This window comes from Triticum aestivum, chromosome 5B (assembly GCF_018294505.1).
Source record: "Triticum aestivum cultivar Chinese Spring chromosome 5B, IWGSC CS RefSeq v2.1, whole genome shotgun sequence".
Classification (NCBI taxonomy): domain Eukaryota; kingdom Viridiplantae; phylum Streptophyta; class Magnoliopsida; order Poales; family Poaceae; genus Triticum; species Triticum aestivum.
In genome coordinates, this window is record NC_057807.1 from 652,732,540 (window position 1) to 652,748,695 (window position 16,156).

At 53.5% G+C, this 16,156-nt stretch overlaps 1 protein-coding gene across 1 annotated transcript; it reads left to right on the plus strand.

The window, feature by feature from the left end:
- Positions 1-5,522: 5,522 nt before the first annotated feature.
- On the plus strand, positions 5,523-15,863 carry LOC543354 (ABC transporter C family member 4). Its single transcript, XM_044535242.1, has 12 exons — positions 5,523-7,084; positions 9,928-10,424; positions 10,515-10,779; positions 12,186-12,506; positions 12,589-12,675; positions 12,769-13,563; positions 13,650-13,944; positions 14,073-14,287; positions 14,366-14,671; positions 14,752-14,815; positions 15,053-15,292; positions 15,430-15,863. The coding sequence occupies exons 1-12, from the start codon at positions 5,747-5,749 to the stop codon at positions 15,528-15,530; spliced, it is 4,524 nt and encodes a 1,507-aa protein (XP_044391177.1). The 5' UTR covers positions 5,523-5,746; the 3' UTR covers positions 15,531-15,863.
- The last annotated feature ends 293 nt before the right edge of the window (positions 15,864-16,156 follow it).

Genomic DNA, 16,156 nt, shown 5'->3' on the forward strand with positions numbered 1-16,156 from the left:
GCACTTGACCTTGACCCGCACCTCCTCCTTGCGCAATGAGAGCTCGTTGACCACCACCACCTTGCCCAAGAGGCGAGACATCTGGCGGATGACGAGCTCGGACCGCGCAATATCGGGGAGACCGGAGATGAGGATCCAGGCGGTGTCGAGGACAGCCACGGCCTGAGCGTCGAGTACTGGCTCAGAGATCTCGACAACCAGCTGGTTGAGCGCGAGAGTGATCCGGCCATTACGCGTCGCGTAGCCGTAGCTGACGGAGTCGGGGAAGACGACGGAGAAGATGTGACCGGCGGTGGGGGTGACCACCCAGTCCCACTGGTGGCGGTAGAGGTGGTTGAGCTCAGCCTCGATCATCTCAGGGGACGCCACCCCGTCAACAACCCTAACAATCGCCTGAAGGGATGGCGACGGAGGAGGGGCGTCCGGGACCTCGAGGTGGAAGAAGCTCAACCCCTCGATCCCGTGCCCATACATCATGAGCTCTGAGACCACCGGTCTACCCGGGCATAGAATGGCGGGGTGGCCAGGATCCTTGCAGAGGTAGCAGCACTGGGGGTTGACGCACGCAACCTGAGAGTGCCCCTCACCCCACAATTGAAGCATGGGGGGCGAGGGAGACCGGAGACGGGGCCCGGAGCGGTGGAGGCCCCCGGACCCACGGGGGGTGGCACGGCCGGAGTGAGGCGGACACCCCGGCGCTTCTTCTTCTTGGCGGGCCCAGGAGGCCACGGGAGGGGCCACCACCAAAGGCCGGAGTCGGGGCCGCAGCCCCCGTGGAAGCCGCGTGCGGGGGGACGTAACGACGGGTGTCCGGGGTAGGGAGGATACCGTCCCGCGGGCGAGGAGAGCCGGCATGGGCCGGACGGGCGGGGGATGGGGAACGATCCCTACGACGGGACGGCGAAGGGGAGCGCCGCGGGCGCGCCAGTCCCCCAACGATGCCAGCGGCGACTGGGACCGCGCCCGGTCATCACGGCGGGAGGGGGAGCGGCGGCTGTCCCGAAGCTCCCGGAGCTCGCGCCGGAGCTCCTTCTCCCGCCGGAGGGAGTCGGGGGAGGGGCGGGTCGAGTCGCGGGAGGGTTCACCCGCCTTCCCGTTTGCCCGGGGAGCCGGGTCCTGCCAGTCCCGCGGCATGGCCGACCGCGACACGGTGGGAGCCGGGAGGGGCGAGGCGAGGGGAGCGGGCGGGGACGGGCTAGCCGGACGGCCGGACGAGGGAGGGGGAGCGGCAAGGGGCGCCGAAGGAGCGAGGCAAGGGGAGGGTGAGGGCAGGGGGCGGGGCGGGGGAGGGAAGAGGAGGCGGCGGCGCACAGGGACGGGGCCAAAGGGAGGCCACGGGGGAGCCACATCGAGCCGACGCTCCCATTGCTGGGCCTAGGGCACGGAGAAGGCCCACCCGGATTGGGCCAGCCTGCGAGGGGAGGGGGGGCGATCCGCGGTGGGCCGCGCAGGGGCCCCCGGGCGTGATGGGCCGGGGCCCAGCAGCCCAGCAGGCCCCGTCGGGTTGCCAGAGTCGCGGGGGAGAGCGAGGGGGGAAGAGGAAACCCTACCGGGCGCGGCCAGCAGCGCCGCCGCCGGCGCCGGACCGGCGAGGCCAGCGGTAAGGGTGCCGGGCGGCCCGGGCCGTCTGCACGTGAAGCCCGGAGCAGCCGAAATGTGCAATAAATGGCCTGTACGGTGCCGACCGAGGCGACAGGACCGGGAGGAGGGGAGGGAGGGAGAGGGACAGCGGGGGGGAGGAGGAGCCGGCGGCCGGGCCCCCACCGTCGGCCGGCGCCAGGAGGAGCGGGCGGGGCCCCGATCGGCACGCTCGGCCACGCCCCAGGCCTGCACGCGGCGGCGGCGGAGGGCCCTACCGGCCAAGGCCACACCTTGGAGGGGCGGCACCCGAGCCGGGCCCCGGGGCGCCGAGGGGGCCGGCGCCGACACCCGCCTACCGGAAGCCAAGCCCCTCACGTGGGGGGCTGAGCTAGCCAGCCGGCGGGGCAAGGCAGACCGGCGGGAGGAGTGGGGGTGGAGGGAGCCGGGGGAGAAGGGGGAGGGGGAATGGCGCGTCGTCTGCGCAGTCCGCCCACCGGAAGGGAGCCACCGGGGCGACCGGCGCGGGGGCGGTGGCTGGGCCGCGGCCGGAGAGGCCGGCAGGGAGGGGCGGGGAGGGACGCCGGCGGCGCAGCGGCGGGGACGGCGGCGGAGCCCGCGGAGGCGCCAGCGGAGTCGCCCGAGTCGCCCATCTCCGGATCGGACCTAGATCTTTCCTTCACGCCGCTGGGTTTGGCGCAGGGGCTGCCCTTCCCGCTTGATTGGTCTTGATGATATGAGTATTACAAGAGTTGATCTACCACGAGATCGTAGAGGCTAAACCCTAGAAGCTAGCCTATGATTCTGATTGTTCTTGCCCTACGGACTAAACCCTATGGTTTATATAGACACCGGAGGGGGCTAGGGTTACACAGAGTCGGTTACAGAGAAGGAGATCTACATATCCGAATTGCCAAGCTTGCCTTCAACGCAAAGGAGAGTCCCACCCGGACACGGGACGGAGTCTTCAATCTTGTATATTCATAGTCCAACAGTCCGGCTGTCCGAGGACCCCCTAATCCTGGACTTCCTCAGTCTCCTTATCCAAATAATGAAGATTCATGAGACTACCCATCTAAATAAATTTTAGAAAATGTCAACGATAGGCAGTAACATAATATAGGTCAATATCCATTGTGCATCTCATGGATCGATAAAAGTTCTATGCAATACATTTAAGCAACAAAACAAATAACAACTAAAGAACAAAATATGATGGTTTAACCCTAACAACTAAATAATGACTTTGCTTATCACTAACCCTAACCCTAGAAATAACCAAAACAATAACCATAGATCTAGCTACAAACAACAAAGTTAGCACACTACACATGCTCAATCACACATATACAACCCTAGTTCTAGATCTATCATCCATCAAATCCATTGATTTCACACAAGAAGGAGCACAACTAGGGTTTGCATAAAAGGAATCAATGCCATCAAATAAGTTGATTCCAACCAACCAAAATGAAGAGAGTGGGTGAGGTACCTTGAGTGATGAAAATGGCCTCAATCCACCGGAGAAAACTCAAGCAATGGAGATGAATTTGATGGAGCCCTAGGATGGGGGAGAGAGGGGGGAGAGGGGTTGAGTTCGGTGAAGAAAGGACTTGGGGCGAATGGGTGGCTTGTGGGGCCCACCAAACCCCCCAGCCATTGGTTTTGTGCATTCAGCACCCTACCGCCACTGTCTCAGGCGGTAGGATGCCTAACCCTACTGCCACCGACCATGGCAGTAGCCACTTATCCACGTCAGCACGGCAGACGGCGCCATCGATGTTGACCCGATCCCTACCGCTAGTGCCTGTGGCGGTAGGAAAAGGGTCAGATCCGAAAATTTTACCAGAAAGGGGTCAGATGCGGCTAAAAGACGAGAAAAGGGTCAAAACAGTGAATTTGGCGACAATAGGGTGAAGCACACAACTGCACAGTTTTTCTGCATGCCTGCTGGTTAGGCCTGAAGGTGAGTACCTTGCATGGCGGCATCTCCTACCTCAGATGGTTAAGTTGGGTGAGCTTCTGATCAGTGCACCTCGGCATGAAGCTTAAACACAAAAGGTTTTAAAAGTAAGTATTAACAGAGTTACCTACGAAATGATAGTGATTAAAAGATTTTTGTCAGGTCCTAAAAGATTCACGTGAGGACATAATGTTGTAGAGTGTTAATTTCTATTCAGTTTATTCCGACGGTGGACATATGAGAAATTAAAGGGGAGTTGGTAGCGTCGCCCCCACTTTCTACTTGGTTTTTTCCTCCCCCCCCCCCCCTCCCCCCTCTCAGTTTCCTGTTGGTTTTTTGGTACCCCAATCAATGTCGCACAAAATATAATCAACGTAAACATATTAACATGCAATAATCAAAACCAAATCAATATTCTTCAACATCTTCTCGTGCATTAATTCAATGAAATCAATCTTATCAAAATCCCAAGCGAATCAAAACTATTTTGCCTTCCCCTACCCATACTCCCATCAAATTAATTGTTTTTTTTTGAATCAATAAGACTTTATTCCTCAAATAATAGCCAAGTCATTTACTCCTTCCGTCCCAAAATTCTTGTCTTAGATTTGTCTAAATACGGATGTATCAAGTCACGTTTTAGTATTAGATACATCCGTATCTAGACAAATCTAAGACTAAGAATTTTGGGATGGAGGGAGTACAATGGAGTGAGAAATAAAGTCAGGGATAAACGATTCCCAGAAAATAGAAGATTTATCACTAAACTTTTACGCTAATTTGTGTGCCACCTCACCATCAAATTAATTGTTACCAAAATTGACGTAAGGTATATGTCGGACAAGATTAGTGTTGAACGACTAGAGTATGCACCCGTTACAATGCATGGGCAATTAGCTAATTGCGCAGTGACAATATAGTTCGAGAGGTCTTCTTGCAGCAACTTTCCGATGAAGTATAGTGTTTAGCATATTTGTAGCAGTGACAGGTGGTCGACCGTCAGCTCCCTTCGCGTCCTATCGGTTGACCCCTCGTCTCTGACGAATCGTGTATCACTTTTTCTTTTCTCTTTTGAGCATGTCAAGTATTGTTGTTCGAATATACGTGCTTGTTTGAGGGTTTTCTTATTGCCTTGTATGCTTCGGGGCCGTTTTTGCCTTTATTTATAAAGAGGAGGTGAAAGTCTGTGTCGTGCATACTTATTTATTTTACTCGTACTTATGTACTCCTTCCGTTCATAAATATAAGATGTCTTAATTTTTTATGAATCAAATGTATATAGACACGTCTAAGTGGGTTCATTCAATTATTACAGTATGCATGTAGTCGATAATCCAAAGTGAACGGATTGAATAATGTATGGACGTGGTTGATACGAAAGAATATTTCTGGAGAGATTCGCTTGATTCACGTGGAACGAATGGTGTGTGTGGCAGGCTAGCACGAGGAGTAATTACTTTAGATAGGCTGATGATATAGTAGTTATAATTTCGTGCATTGTCAGGACAATGAATTTACGACCCAAGCATGTGCCCAACTGTATTTCCCTGTATATTTACACATTTGATGCTTCTGACAAAAACATTGGCAGTGATCCTGGCAAGATAACCAAATTTTAGTATACCCACCGGCGGCCGTACCCAGCTCGTCCATCCTCCTCCCCTCCTCGTGGAAGCCAAAGAAAACAAGTCTCCTCCCCTGTCAATCAGACAATCACCACTCACCAGCCCAGTTACTAGTAGGAGTACTTATTTTTCTCATCAAATCAATCGGACGGCCAGGCGGCCAGCCGCAGCAGCAGCAGGCGCCAAGTGTGGCTCGCAGCCATGCCACGACGCCAGCTAGTGGCCGGGGGAACCTACCCACAGCGATGGAGTCGCTTCCTTCCTAGTCCTAGGTGACCAGTGACCAAGATACTCGTACCACTCCGGACACCAGACGGCACTCCGCTCCACCAATAAACTACTCTCGCTCGCTGGCACTCTGCGCCCGTAGCAGCTGGAGAAGGATCACCACGTAGTAGGTGACGAGCGTGGCTCGTTAATACTGTCCAAAAATAAGCTGCGGCCCGTCAAAACCAAAGACGCCTCGTCCCTCCCCTCTCCCCCCGAGAGGACCAGACGGCAAACCCCAGCGCGCCGCGGAGCTCCCCTGCTCCTGCCCGTCTCTGCTTCTGCTTCTGCATGCGCCGCCGCTGATCCGCCCATGGAGCTCGCCTCGACGGCCCCGTGGTGGCTCACCACGAGGACCTGCGGACTCCCCTCCGCGGCCGCCACGGGCGTCCTCGACTGGGCCGCCTTCCTCTTCCTCTCCACGTGCTCGCAGCGGCTCATGCTCTCGGCGGCCGACGCGGCGTTCCTGGTCGCCGTGCTCTGCCTCGCGGTAGGTAAGGTCCTTTCCCGCCGGCGGGATGGGGCCGTCAACGGCAACGGCGCCGACAAGCCGCTGCTCGACCGGGGGTGGACCCGGGCGGTGCGGGTCGGCGCCGGGTTCGTCCTCGCGCTGGCCGCCTCCGCGGTCCTCGCGGGGTTCTACGCCGTGCTGTTCGTTCTGTCAGTTGTGATGCGGGGCGGCGAGGGCGAGGTCCAGGAGGCGGTGTTCCTGGCGCTGCAGTGCGCGGCGCACCTCGCCGCCGCAGCCCTGGTGGGGCACGAGAAGCGGTTCCGCGCGGCGGCGCACCCGCTCACGCTCCGCCTCTTCTGGCTCGCCGCGTCCGCGCTCACCGCGCTGCTCGCCGGCGCGGCCGTCGCGCGCCTAGCGTCCGGCGCCGGCGCCCTGCCCGACGACGCGCTCGCGATCGCGGCGCTCGTCCTGTCCCTCCCCCTCCCCGTCGTCGCCGTCCTGGGCGCCACGGGAATCTCCGAAAAAGAACAAGCCGATGACGATCGGTCCGAAGAAGAGGAAGAAGCAGCCAGCAAGGAGAAGAACACGACGCCGTACGCGAGCGCGTCATGGCCGTCGCGCATGTCGTGGGCGTGGATGAACCCGCTGATCCAGCGCGGGTACCGCTCACCGCTAGACCTGTCAGACGTGCCGACCCTGGCGCCAGCGCACCGGCCGGAGCGCATGCACGCGCTCTTCCTCTCGCACTGGCCGTCCTCCTGGGCGCGCAAGGACAACAACCCAGTGCGGCACGCGCTGCTCCGGTGCTTCTGGCCGCTGTTCCTGCTGAACGCGGGGCTGGCGCTGCTGCGGCTGACGGTGATGTACGTGGGGCCGACGCTGATCCAGAGCTTCGTGAGCTTCACGTCGGCGGCGGAGCGGCGGCCGCTGTGGGAGGGGGCGCGGCTGGTGCTGGCGCTGCTGGCGGCGAAGGCGATGGAGGCGCTGTGCAGCCACCAGTACAACTTCCACTGCCAGAAGCTGGGGATGCAGATCCGGGGCGCGCTCATCACCGCGCTCTACCGCAAGGGCCTCCGCCTGTCGTGCTCCGCCAGGCAGAAGCACGGCCTCGGCATGATCGTCAACTACATGGCCGTCGACGCGCAGCAGCTCTCCGACATGATGCTCCAGATCCACTACCTCTGGCTCATGCCGCTCCAGGTACGTACCTCCATTGACTCCATTGATCAGCTGCTTTCTTTCCTATGCATGCATGCATGCATGCATGATTGTTGGTGTGGATCATTGGCAATTTCCCGGAGCTTGTTTCTGCTCCAATCATACGTTGGGTTGGAAAGAAGAATCGGGCGGCCGATGAGGTATTCACTGACGTCAACGCAAGAGAACAAGGATCGACTGACGTGGCCCGGGTCGGCTACAGTAGATTCGCTGATGGCAATTTTCGTTGCTTGCGAGATAGAGAAGGGTGAATTTTCCTTCTTTTTTTTGTCCTCCAGCAGGCGTGGCACGGTCACTCGTTCATGGCTGTGCCACGCCTACCTGCCAAGGCATGGCACGGCCTCGCGGTTCACATAGCTTTTCTTTTCTTTTGGTCGCGTGAGTGAACGTAGCTCTGGCCTCTGGCTTCCATGGCCTGGCCTGCCCTGCCGCGCACGGCATACGGTTCACACAGGCCCTATCTCCTCCGGTCCGGTCAAGACGAGCCTTACAGTTCGTTTGTTCGTTCGTTGGATGGATCCACGCATTAATTGCGTTTTGTTGCCGGCGATGATGAGTGATCGAGCGGCGGGCGCAGGACCTCTGGTACGAGTCGACCCGGTCACGGTGGCAGCAGCCATCAAGTATTCATGGCCGGAGTAGTACCGTTACCGTAAGGAGCAAGAGTCCACATAAAAAACTCCTCCGTGATACGCATGGAGGTACTCGTCGACGTCAATCGCGACGAATGATTTCGTAAATGAAAGTCTTTCTTCCGTTTCCTTCAAGAGAGCGACCATCGCACCGCAATTATACACTATCTTAGTAGCATGTCCAAATCGCTCATGGGATCCGTGGTTGAGCGTTTCTTTCCCCCATTACTACTGTTCTTTTGCGGAAAGCCCAGTAATTAATTGCCTGAATTAGACTGATTGGTAAAAACAAATCCAGTAGAGTTGGTTTAGCTTCTCTTTCAATCGTGGCTTCCTACGTATGCCAAGACCCGTGTCGGTCAGCGCTGCGCCATGCCATGCGTATGCGTACAGGCTATAGCCATACCATTTTTGTTCTGTTTTGAGCCGGATGTACCTACTCGTATGCTGTACGTACTTGGCTTGCTGCCGCTCTGGTCAGAAATCGGTTGGATCGGGCCTGCAGGTTTAATTGGCCTACGACATGCGACCAGTCCCCCGGGGCCATCTCGACGCTGTCGGGCATACATTAGTTAAGATATACCTATACAGTACTGGTTTCTCTGATTTCTCTGTGTGAACTTCAATTGATGTGTGCCCAGTAGTGGTTGAGATGCATCGATTCTAGTACGATCTGTCATTTGTTTTTCTTTGGAGTGATCCTCTAGCTATAGGTTCCGCTTCTAGAAGAAGCTTGCGGACCACGGGCCCGAATTGTCTATTGTGCACGTGAGCCGACGCATTGGTGCAGGCAGGACACGAGTAGGCGTACTGTATTATTAGCGCAAGGATACGTTCACTTCTCATGGACCGAGAAAATCTCCGTTAATATATATACGTTGACTTCGCAAGAAAATCAATATAGGTACTCCCTTAAAGGGTGCACATGTTTGGAAACTGGGTCAAGACGCACCCGCTAAAACATTTCAATAAACAATTAGCAAACAAGTAAATAATAAAATCTACTGTATAAAAATGGCAGCGAGCGTGATCGACTGCTCTACACACATACAAAGTTTCACGAAGAAATGACTTCAGGTTAATAAATATTTTGGGTGAGCAACTTCAAAAACCTTGAGTAGTAACCTTCATATAGAACAAATTTGTTTTTCCCACAAAATAGACCACGCAAGTCATTTCTTTGTATTACTTTATGTGGGTATGACACTGGAGCATTTCGTTAAAATGCTACTTTCTCTGTTCATTTTTATAAGGCCTGAAGACATTTCAGACAGGGTGCAAAGTAGCTCATTTTCAGCTGTCTGAAACGACTTACAAAAGTGAAAGGAGGGAGTAAATTGCTTTCCCGCCAATAAAAATGCTCCATTGCTTAGTACTCTATTTTAGTTTTCTAAATGTTTTTATATTTCTTTATGGATGGAGTACGAACATGCGACCAATCGCCGGAGCGATCTTGGCGGTCATGCATACATTACTTAATACGTACAGTACTGATTTCTCTGTGTGAGCTAGAGTTGGTGTTCGTCGTGGTCCGGTAGTGGTTGAGATGCATTGAGTCTAGTAGGATCTGTCCCCACTTTTGTCTTCTTCGACTGATCCTCTGGGTAGGGTCCGCTCGTAGAATAATCTTGCGGATCACGGCCCCGATTTGTATATTGTGCACGTGAGCGAGTAGCGTATTATTCAGCGCAAGTCTCGTTTCGAGGATACTGACTTCACAAGCAGAAGTAGGCGTATTATATATACTTGGATATTTTGTTACATTTTGTACTCAACATAATATAAGTAAGAAAATAGATGAATTCACAAGACAAACAATCATTTCGTAATGAAATAGAAAAGCAGCAAAAACTAAAATAAAATCTAAAACTTTTCGTACTGAAGGTGACCTAGTGTTTTAGTCAAGTTTGAAGTTTCACGAAGAAATGACATCCGGTTAATTCTGGGCAAAAAAATATAGCAAATTCAAAAACCTTGAATAGCTAACCTTTATAAATATCTGTTTTTTTTTCAACGATCACCATGAAAGTTATTTCTTCGCGAAATTTTACATGTGAGTATAGCACTCAATCATTTTTCTTGCAATTGTTTCTCAATTTTTTCGACCTTTTAAATATATTTAATATTTTGCAACTTTACACATTATTACTACAAAAATGGATTCTGACGGACGCACTGTGAATTGCATTGCAGGTGGGCGTGGCGCTTGGCCTGTTGTACATCTACCTGGGCCCGCCGGTGACGTCGGCGCTGGTGGGCGTGTTCGGCGTGATGGCGTTCGTGCTGCTGGGCACCCGCCGGAACAACCGGTACCAGTTCTCCCTCTCCGGCGAGAGGGACAAGCGGATGAAGGCGACGAACGAGATGCTGAGCTACATGCGCGTGATCAAGTTCCAGGCGTGGGAGGAGCACTTCAACGCGCGCATCGGCCGCTTCCGGCGGCTCGAGTTCGGGTGGCTCACCCGCTTCATGTACTCCATCTCCGGCAACATCGTGGTGCTCTGGAGCGCGCCCACCGTGGTGTCGGCGCTCGTCTTCGGCACCTGCGTCGCCGTCGGCGTGCCCCTCGACGCCGGCCTCGTCTTCACCGCCACCTCGCTCTTCAAGATCCTCCAGGAGCCCATGCGCAACTTCCCCCAGGCCATGATCCAGGCCTCGCAGGCCATGATCTCGCTCCAGCGCCTCGACTCGTACGTCACGTTCCATATATGATCGCGCCGGCGCACGTCTGCTTCTTCATGGGTCTAATGAATTGATTGATCGTGCATGTGGTGTGGTAGGTACATGACGAGCCCGGAGCTGGACGAGGGCGCGGTGGAGAGGGAGCCGGCGGCGGCGTCACGCGACGGCGGGGTGGCAGTGCATGCGAGGGACGGGGTGTTCACGTGGGACGACGAGGAGACGGAGGCCGGGAAGGAGGTGCTGCGCGGGATCGACCTGGAGATCCGCAGCGGCAAGCTGGCGGCCGTGGTCGGCATGGTCGGGTCCGGCAAGTCGTCGCTGCTCGGCTGCATCCTCGGCGAGATGCGCAAGGTCTCCGGCAAGGTACGTCGTAATATCCGTCGATCTCTGGCAGTTAATATGATGCATGAGTGGTTGCATCTGCACTGGTCCTGTCGGGACACCACACATGGTACTACTGCATATGCATATGTATGAATAATACAAAATTTTGAAATGCCGTACGTACCTATCGATCATGGCCGCTCTTGCTCTCGTTTAAGTCTGTCGTCCCCTGGGTCGGTCTCGATGGAAGGTTTCTCTCTCACTCGCCGCTGCAGCGAGGGCACGTGCGTGTACGTACGATTGCAGCGTGCGATGCTTAATAGACCACGTGGGAGAAGAGAGAGTCTGCCTTCGGTTGCATGATTGAGACCACTGCTGCTGTATGAGCTTGTCATCGTCGGCATCAACTTTCCAGAAGCAGTCACGCAGTAGTCGACAACTCGATGGTGTGACGAAATGGCTAGTGCCTGACAGTCCACTACCACATGAAATCTTGTTTCATCTTCTGTTGTCTAGTTAAAGAGACGCATCATGGTGTCTGTCGGGCGGAACTGATTGGATCTCGGCACCATGACAGGTCCATTCAGCTATCAAGACGGCCGGTCACTCGTATGATGGCTCATGTGTTTATTACTCATCACTCTGCTCTGATTGGAACTCATCATGATTTTTCCGTCTTGATGATGATAAAGGTGTCTTTTTTTTTATAATGAATGTGCCATTTTTGTAGTACTGGCCACCAGCTAACTTATTAGTGCGACGAAAACGACATACGAGAATACAGCTAGAGATATCATCATTTCCCCCACAAGCAAGAAATCATAAATAATGTATGTATCGTCGATGTGGGAGGTGGTATTGGATTTGCCATGATCGATCGAAACACCAGCAACGGAACAAAGGTGCGGTCTATTCACACTCTTGTGAGGTCAGTTGGTATGGCTACGGACAAGCACACCGGGACACCCTTGTTTTGTATCCACAAAGGCAATCTGAAATCTCGGATCTGACAGATTTTGTTGTACCCCCGCCAAAAGAAAAAGATAGATTGATTTTGTCTCTCGTCTTCATACTCAAATATACAAACTGCAGCGTGAAAGAAGCAAAAGAATTCGGATGTTGCATGATCATCTGTATGTTGCATTTCTCTGACGATGACTTGTGATTCTGTTGGTCTGACAAGATGCACAAGTTCTGAAATCGTGTGTCATTCAGATAGATGCCCTTGCTGCTTTTTAGTGATTGTTTGATGTGTGCAAGTTAAATAAAATCTGTTACATCCCGACCTTTTTCGACATTTTTCAGCGATGAATCCAAAAGACTTGCATTTACATACTTTCACTGCTGCTTGTCATTTTCTTTTAGGAGAGTAGAAACAATCTGTTTGTCATGTGTGCTGCAACGCAACAATGCTTTGACAGACGCTGAATCTCTCTGCATTGCAGGTCAAGGTGTGCGGCACGACGGCGTACGTGGCGCAGACGGCGTGGATCCAGAACGGCACCATCGAGGAGAACATACTGTTCGGGCAGCCGATGCATGGGGAGCGATACAAGGAGGTGATCAGGGTGTGCTGCCTGGAGAAGGACATGGAGATGATGGAGTTCGGCGACCAGACGGAGATCGGCGAGCGCGGGATCAACCTCAGCGGCGGCCAGAAGCAGCGCATCCAGCTCGCCCGCGCAGTCTACCAGGACTGCGACATCTACCTCCTCGACGACGTCTTCAGCGCCGTCGACGCGCACACCGGCAGCGAGATCTTCAAGGTACCACATACTTATCTACAGTAGACTGAACCGAGTGTTTGATAATACAGTAGTACTTGCTTAACGGGTTGTGTTTTCGCAGGAATGTGTTAGAGGTGCTCTGAAGAACAAGACTGTGGTACTTGTGACCCACCAAGTCGATTTCTTGCACAACGCTGACATCATATATGTAAGCATGTCTGCACACTCCCAAGCAGTAGCTCATGCATTGTTTGTCTTTGGAATGAGATGAAATTAATGAATGGTGTCCATTTGTGTGCAGGTGATGAAGGAGGGCACGATAGTGCAATCCGGCAAGTACGACGAGCTCATCCAGCGCGGCTCCGACTTTGCGGCGCTCGTCGCGGCGCACAACAGCTCCATGGAGCTCGTGGAGGGCGCGGCGCCGGTGTCCGATGAGAAGGGGGAGACGCCGGCCATCTCCCGGCAGCCGTCCAGAAAGGGCAGTGGCAGAAGGCCGTCGAGCGGGGAGGCGCACGGGGTGGTGGCGGAGAAGGCGTCGGCGCGGCTGATCAAGGAGGAGGAGCGCGCGAGCGGGCACGTGAGCCTGGCCGTGTACAAGCAGTACATGACGGAGGCGTGGGGGTGGTGGGGCGTGGCGCTGGTGGTGGCCGTGTCGGTGGCGTGGCAGGGGTCCGTGCTGGCCAGCGACTACTGGCTGGCCTACGAGACCGACGCCGAGAACGCCGCGTCGTTCCGGCCGGCGCTGTTCATCGAGGTGTACGCCATCATCGCCGTCGCGTCGGTGGTGCTGGTGTCGGGGCGCTCCTTCCTGGTGGCCTTCATCGGGCTCCAGACCGCCAACTCCTTCTTCAAGCAGATCCTCAACAGCATCCTCCACGCGCCCATGTCCTTCTTCGACACCACCCCGTCCGGCAGGATACTGAGCAGGGCGTCGTCCGACCAGACCAACGTCGACCTCTTCCTGCCCTTCTTCGTGTGGCTCAGCGTCTCCATGTACATCACCGTCATCAGCGTGCTGGTCGTCACGTGCCAGGTGGCGTGGCCGTCTGTCATCGCCATCATCCCTCTGCTCATACTCAACCTGTGGTACCGGGTAAGCTATGATCTAGTTCAGTCCAACGTGCAATGCAATGCAAGAACCCTCAGACACCTTAACGATAATTCCAAGTTGATTTGCAGGGCTACTACCTTGCGACGTCGAGGGAGCTGACGCGGCTCGAGTCCATCACCAAGGCTCCGGTGATCCACCACTTCTCGGAGACGGTGCAGGGTGTCATGACCATCAGGTGCTTCAGGAAGGGCGATGGCTTCTTCCAGGAGAACCTCAACCGGGTCAATTCTAGCCTGAGGATGGACTTCCACAACAATGGCGCCAACGAGTGGCTCGGTTTCCGGCTAGAGCTGGCCGGGAGCTTTGTTCTTTGCTTCACTGCCTTGCTCATGGTCACTCTGCCCAAAAGCTTCATCCAGCCAGGTAATTAAGCTTCTTCTCTACCTCTTCTTCAGCAACTTGTTTTTGTTTAATGATGAAGAGACGGTTGCTCATACTGTTCACTTGCTCCATTTTCATGATGAAGTTTCTAAGCCATTTTTATGATGCAGAATTTGTTGGTCTATCGCTCTCGTATGGTCTATCCCTCAACTCAGTCTTGTTCTGGGCCGTATGGATGAGTTGCTTCATCGAGAACAAAATGGTGTCCGTAGAGAGGATAAAGCAGTTTGTAAACATCCCGTGTGAGGCGGAGTGGAGGATCAAGGACTGTCTACCTGTTGCAAACTGGCCAACAAGAGGCGATATCGAAGTCATTGATCTCAAGGTAAATCCTTCATGAGGAATTACTTACCTTGTCCTGAAACAAAAAACATGACCTGAACAAGAACTTGCATATATGCAGGTTAGGTACCGGCATAACACTCCACTAGTGCTCAAGGGCATCACACTAAGCATACACGGAGGGGAGAAGATCGGAGTTGTTGGTAGGACTGGCAGTGGGAAATCAACACTAATCCAGGCCTTGTTCAGAATAGTGGAGCCTTCTGAAGGGAAGATCATCATCGACGGCGTCGACATCTGCACCTTAGGACTCCATGATCTGAGGTCTCGGTTCGGTATCATCCCTCAAGAGCCCGTGCTCTTCGAAGGTACGATCCGAAGCAACATTGACCCGCTCGAGGAGTACTCTGATGTTGAAATTTGGCAGGTATTTGACAAATAGTACTAATTCATTTTGTCTCCCCAAAAATGTTCTGTCTTCAGAATCTAAACTTGTTTCATTTTTAGGCCTTGGACCGTTGTCAGCTGAAGGAAGCTGTGACATCAAAACCTGAAAAGCTTGACGCATCAGGTACCCTAGTTATAGTTTAGTGCTCACTACTTCGATTCTACTACATGATATAGATATTTTTTTTTGAGTAAAAGAGGGTTTCCCCTCCGATTTCCATTAGACAAACCAAGCAAGATTCTAAACATGATGTTCAGCATGAACAAACTAACCGGATTTTGTGCATTGACATGCCAAAATATGTTTTTAAAAACATGTTAATGATTTTTGTTTTGTTTTTTCGAATGTTTGCCTACCTAGTTGTCGACAACGGCGAGAACTGGAGCGTCGGACAGCGGCAACTGCTTTGTCTGGGCCGGGTGATGCTGAAACACAGTAAAATACTGTTCATGGACGAGGCCACTGCGTCGGTGGATTCCCAAACCGATGCCGTGATTCAGAGGATCATCCGGGAAGACTTTGCGGAGTGTACCATCATCAGCATTGCGCACAGGATACCGACGGTCATGGACTGCGACAGAGTCCTGGTAGTTGATGCAGGTAACCAACTAAAATTTAGCATACCCTTTCTTTCAGGAACCAAACAACAGAAACCTTGTTTGCATACACTATGTTTAGAGTTTCAGAAACTTGGCACCAAAAATAGCATTTTCTAAACTGTGAACCACTGTTATCAGGACTAGCAAAGGAGTTTGACCGACCTGCCGCCCTGATCGAAAGACCGTCGCTCTTTGGAGCATTGGTTCAAGAGTACGCAAACCGGTCGTCTGACATGTAGCCGATGAGAGGAATGGCCAATTTTCTGCTTCAAGACTTGGGAGGGATTCAGGGATGGAGATTTCTCCAGGAGGTGGCATGAGCAGCCTGCACTCGTACTCTGAAAACCAAGTCCTAAAAAATATGTCACCGGCGGTGATTGATCTTGAGCAAGGTCAAGGAGAAGCCAGTGTGAGATAGGCATATGATCCGCAGAGATTAATTCCATGATTTCATTCAACCCATTAAGCTGGAGTTTTTCTGTCACTAGTATGAGCTGACGATGGTGTATGATGTATTATGCCCGCGATTGTTTCGGTCCTATTGATGACCCGTATGAAATTAAATGTCTCAACGGCGACAGTGGCGTAGCTAGGATTTCAGACCAGGTGGTCTAGTTGATAAATAAAAATCCCCACAAATACAGCATAGTTAATCAATTCTTAGTTGGAGAGAACTGATAATAATTAGTCAGTCAAATTCATCCATTCTTAGTTGCAAAAATCCTTACAAGCAAAATCAAAAGCATACTTTGAACTAAGGAGGAGAAAACATACATGCGGGCCAGTGGTGCTCCAGCCTTACCCTGCGTTGTGCGCGGCCGGCGACGCCAGCTGCCGGGCGCCCCTGCTAGGGCCTGTCTCTAGC

Coding starts and splice junctions, on each gene's coding strand:
- LOC543354 (XM_044535242.1), top strand. CDS start 5,747: ATGGAGCTCGCCTCGACGGCCCCGTGGTGGCTCACCACGAGGACCTGC. Junction 7,085..9,927: donor TCTGGCTCATGCCGCTCCAG/GTACGTACCTCC, acceptor ATTGCATTGCAG/GTGGGCGTGGCGCTTGGCCT. Junction 13,945..14,072: donor CAAAAGCTTCATCCAGCCAG/GTAATTAAGCTT, acceptor TTTATGATGCAG/AATTTGTTGGTCTATCGCTC.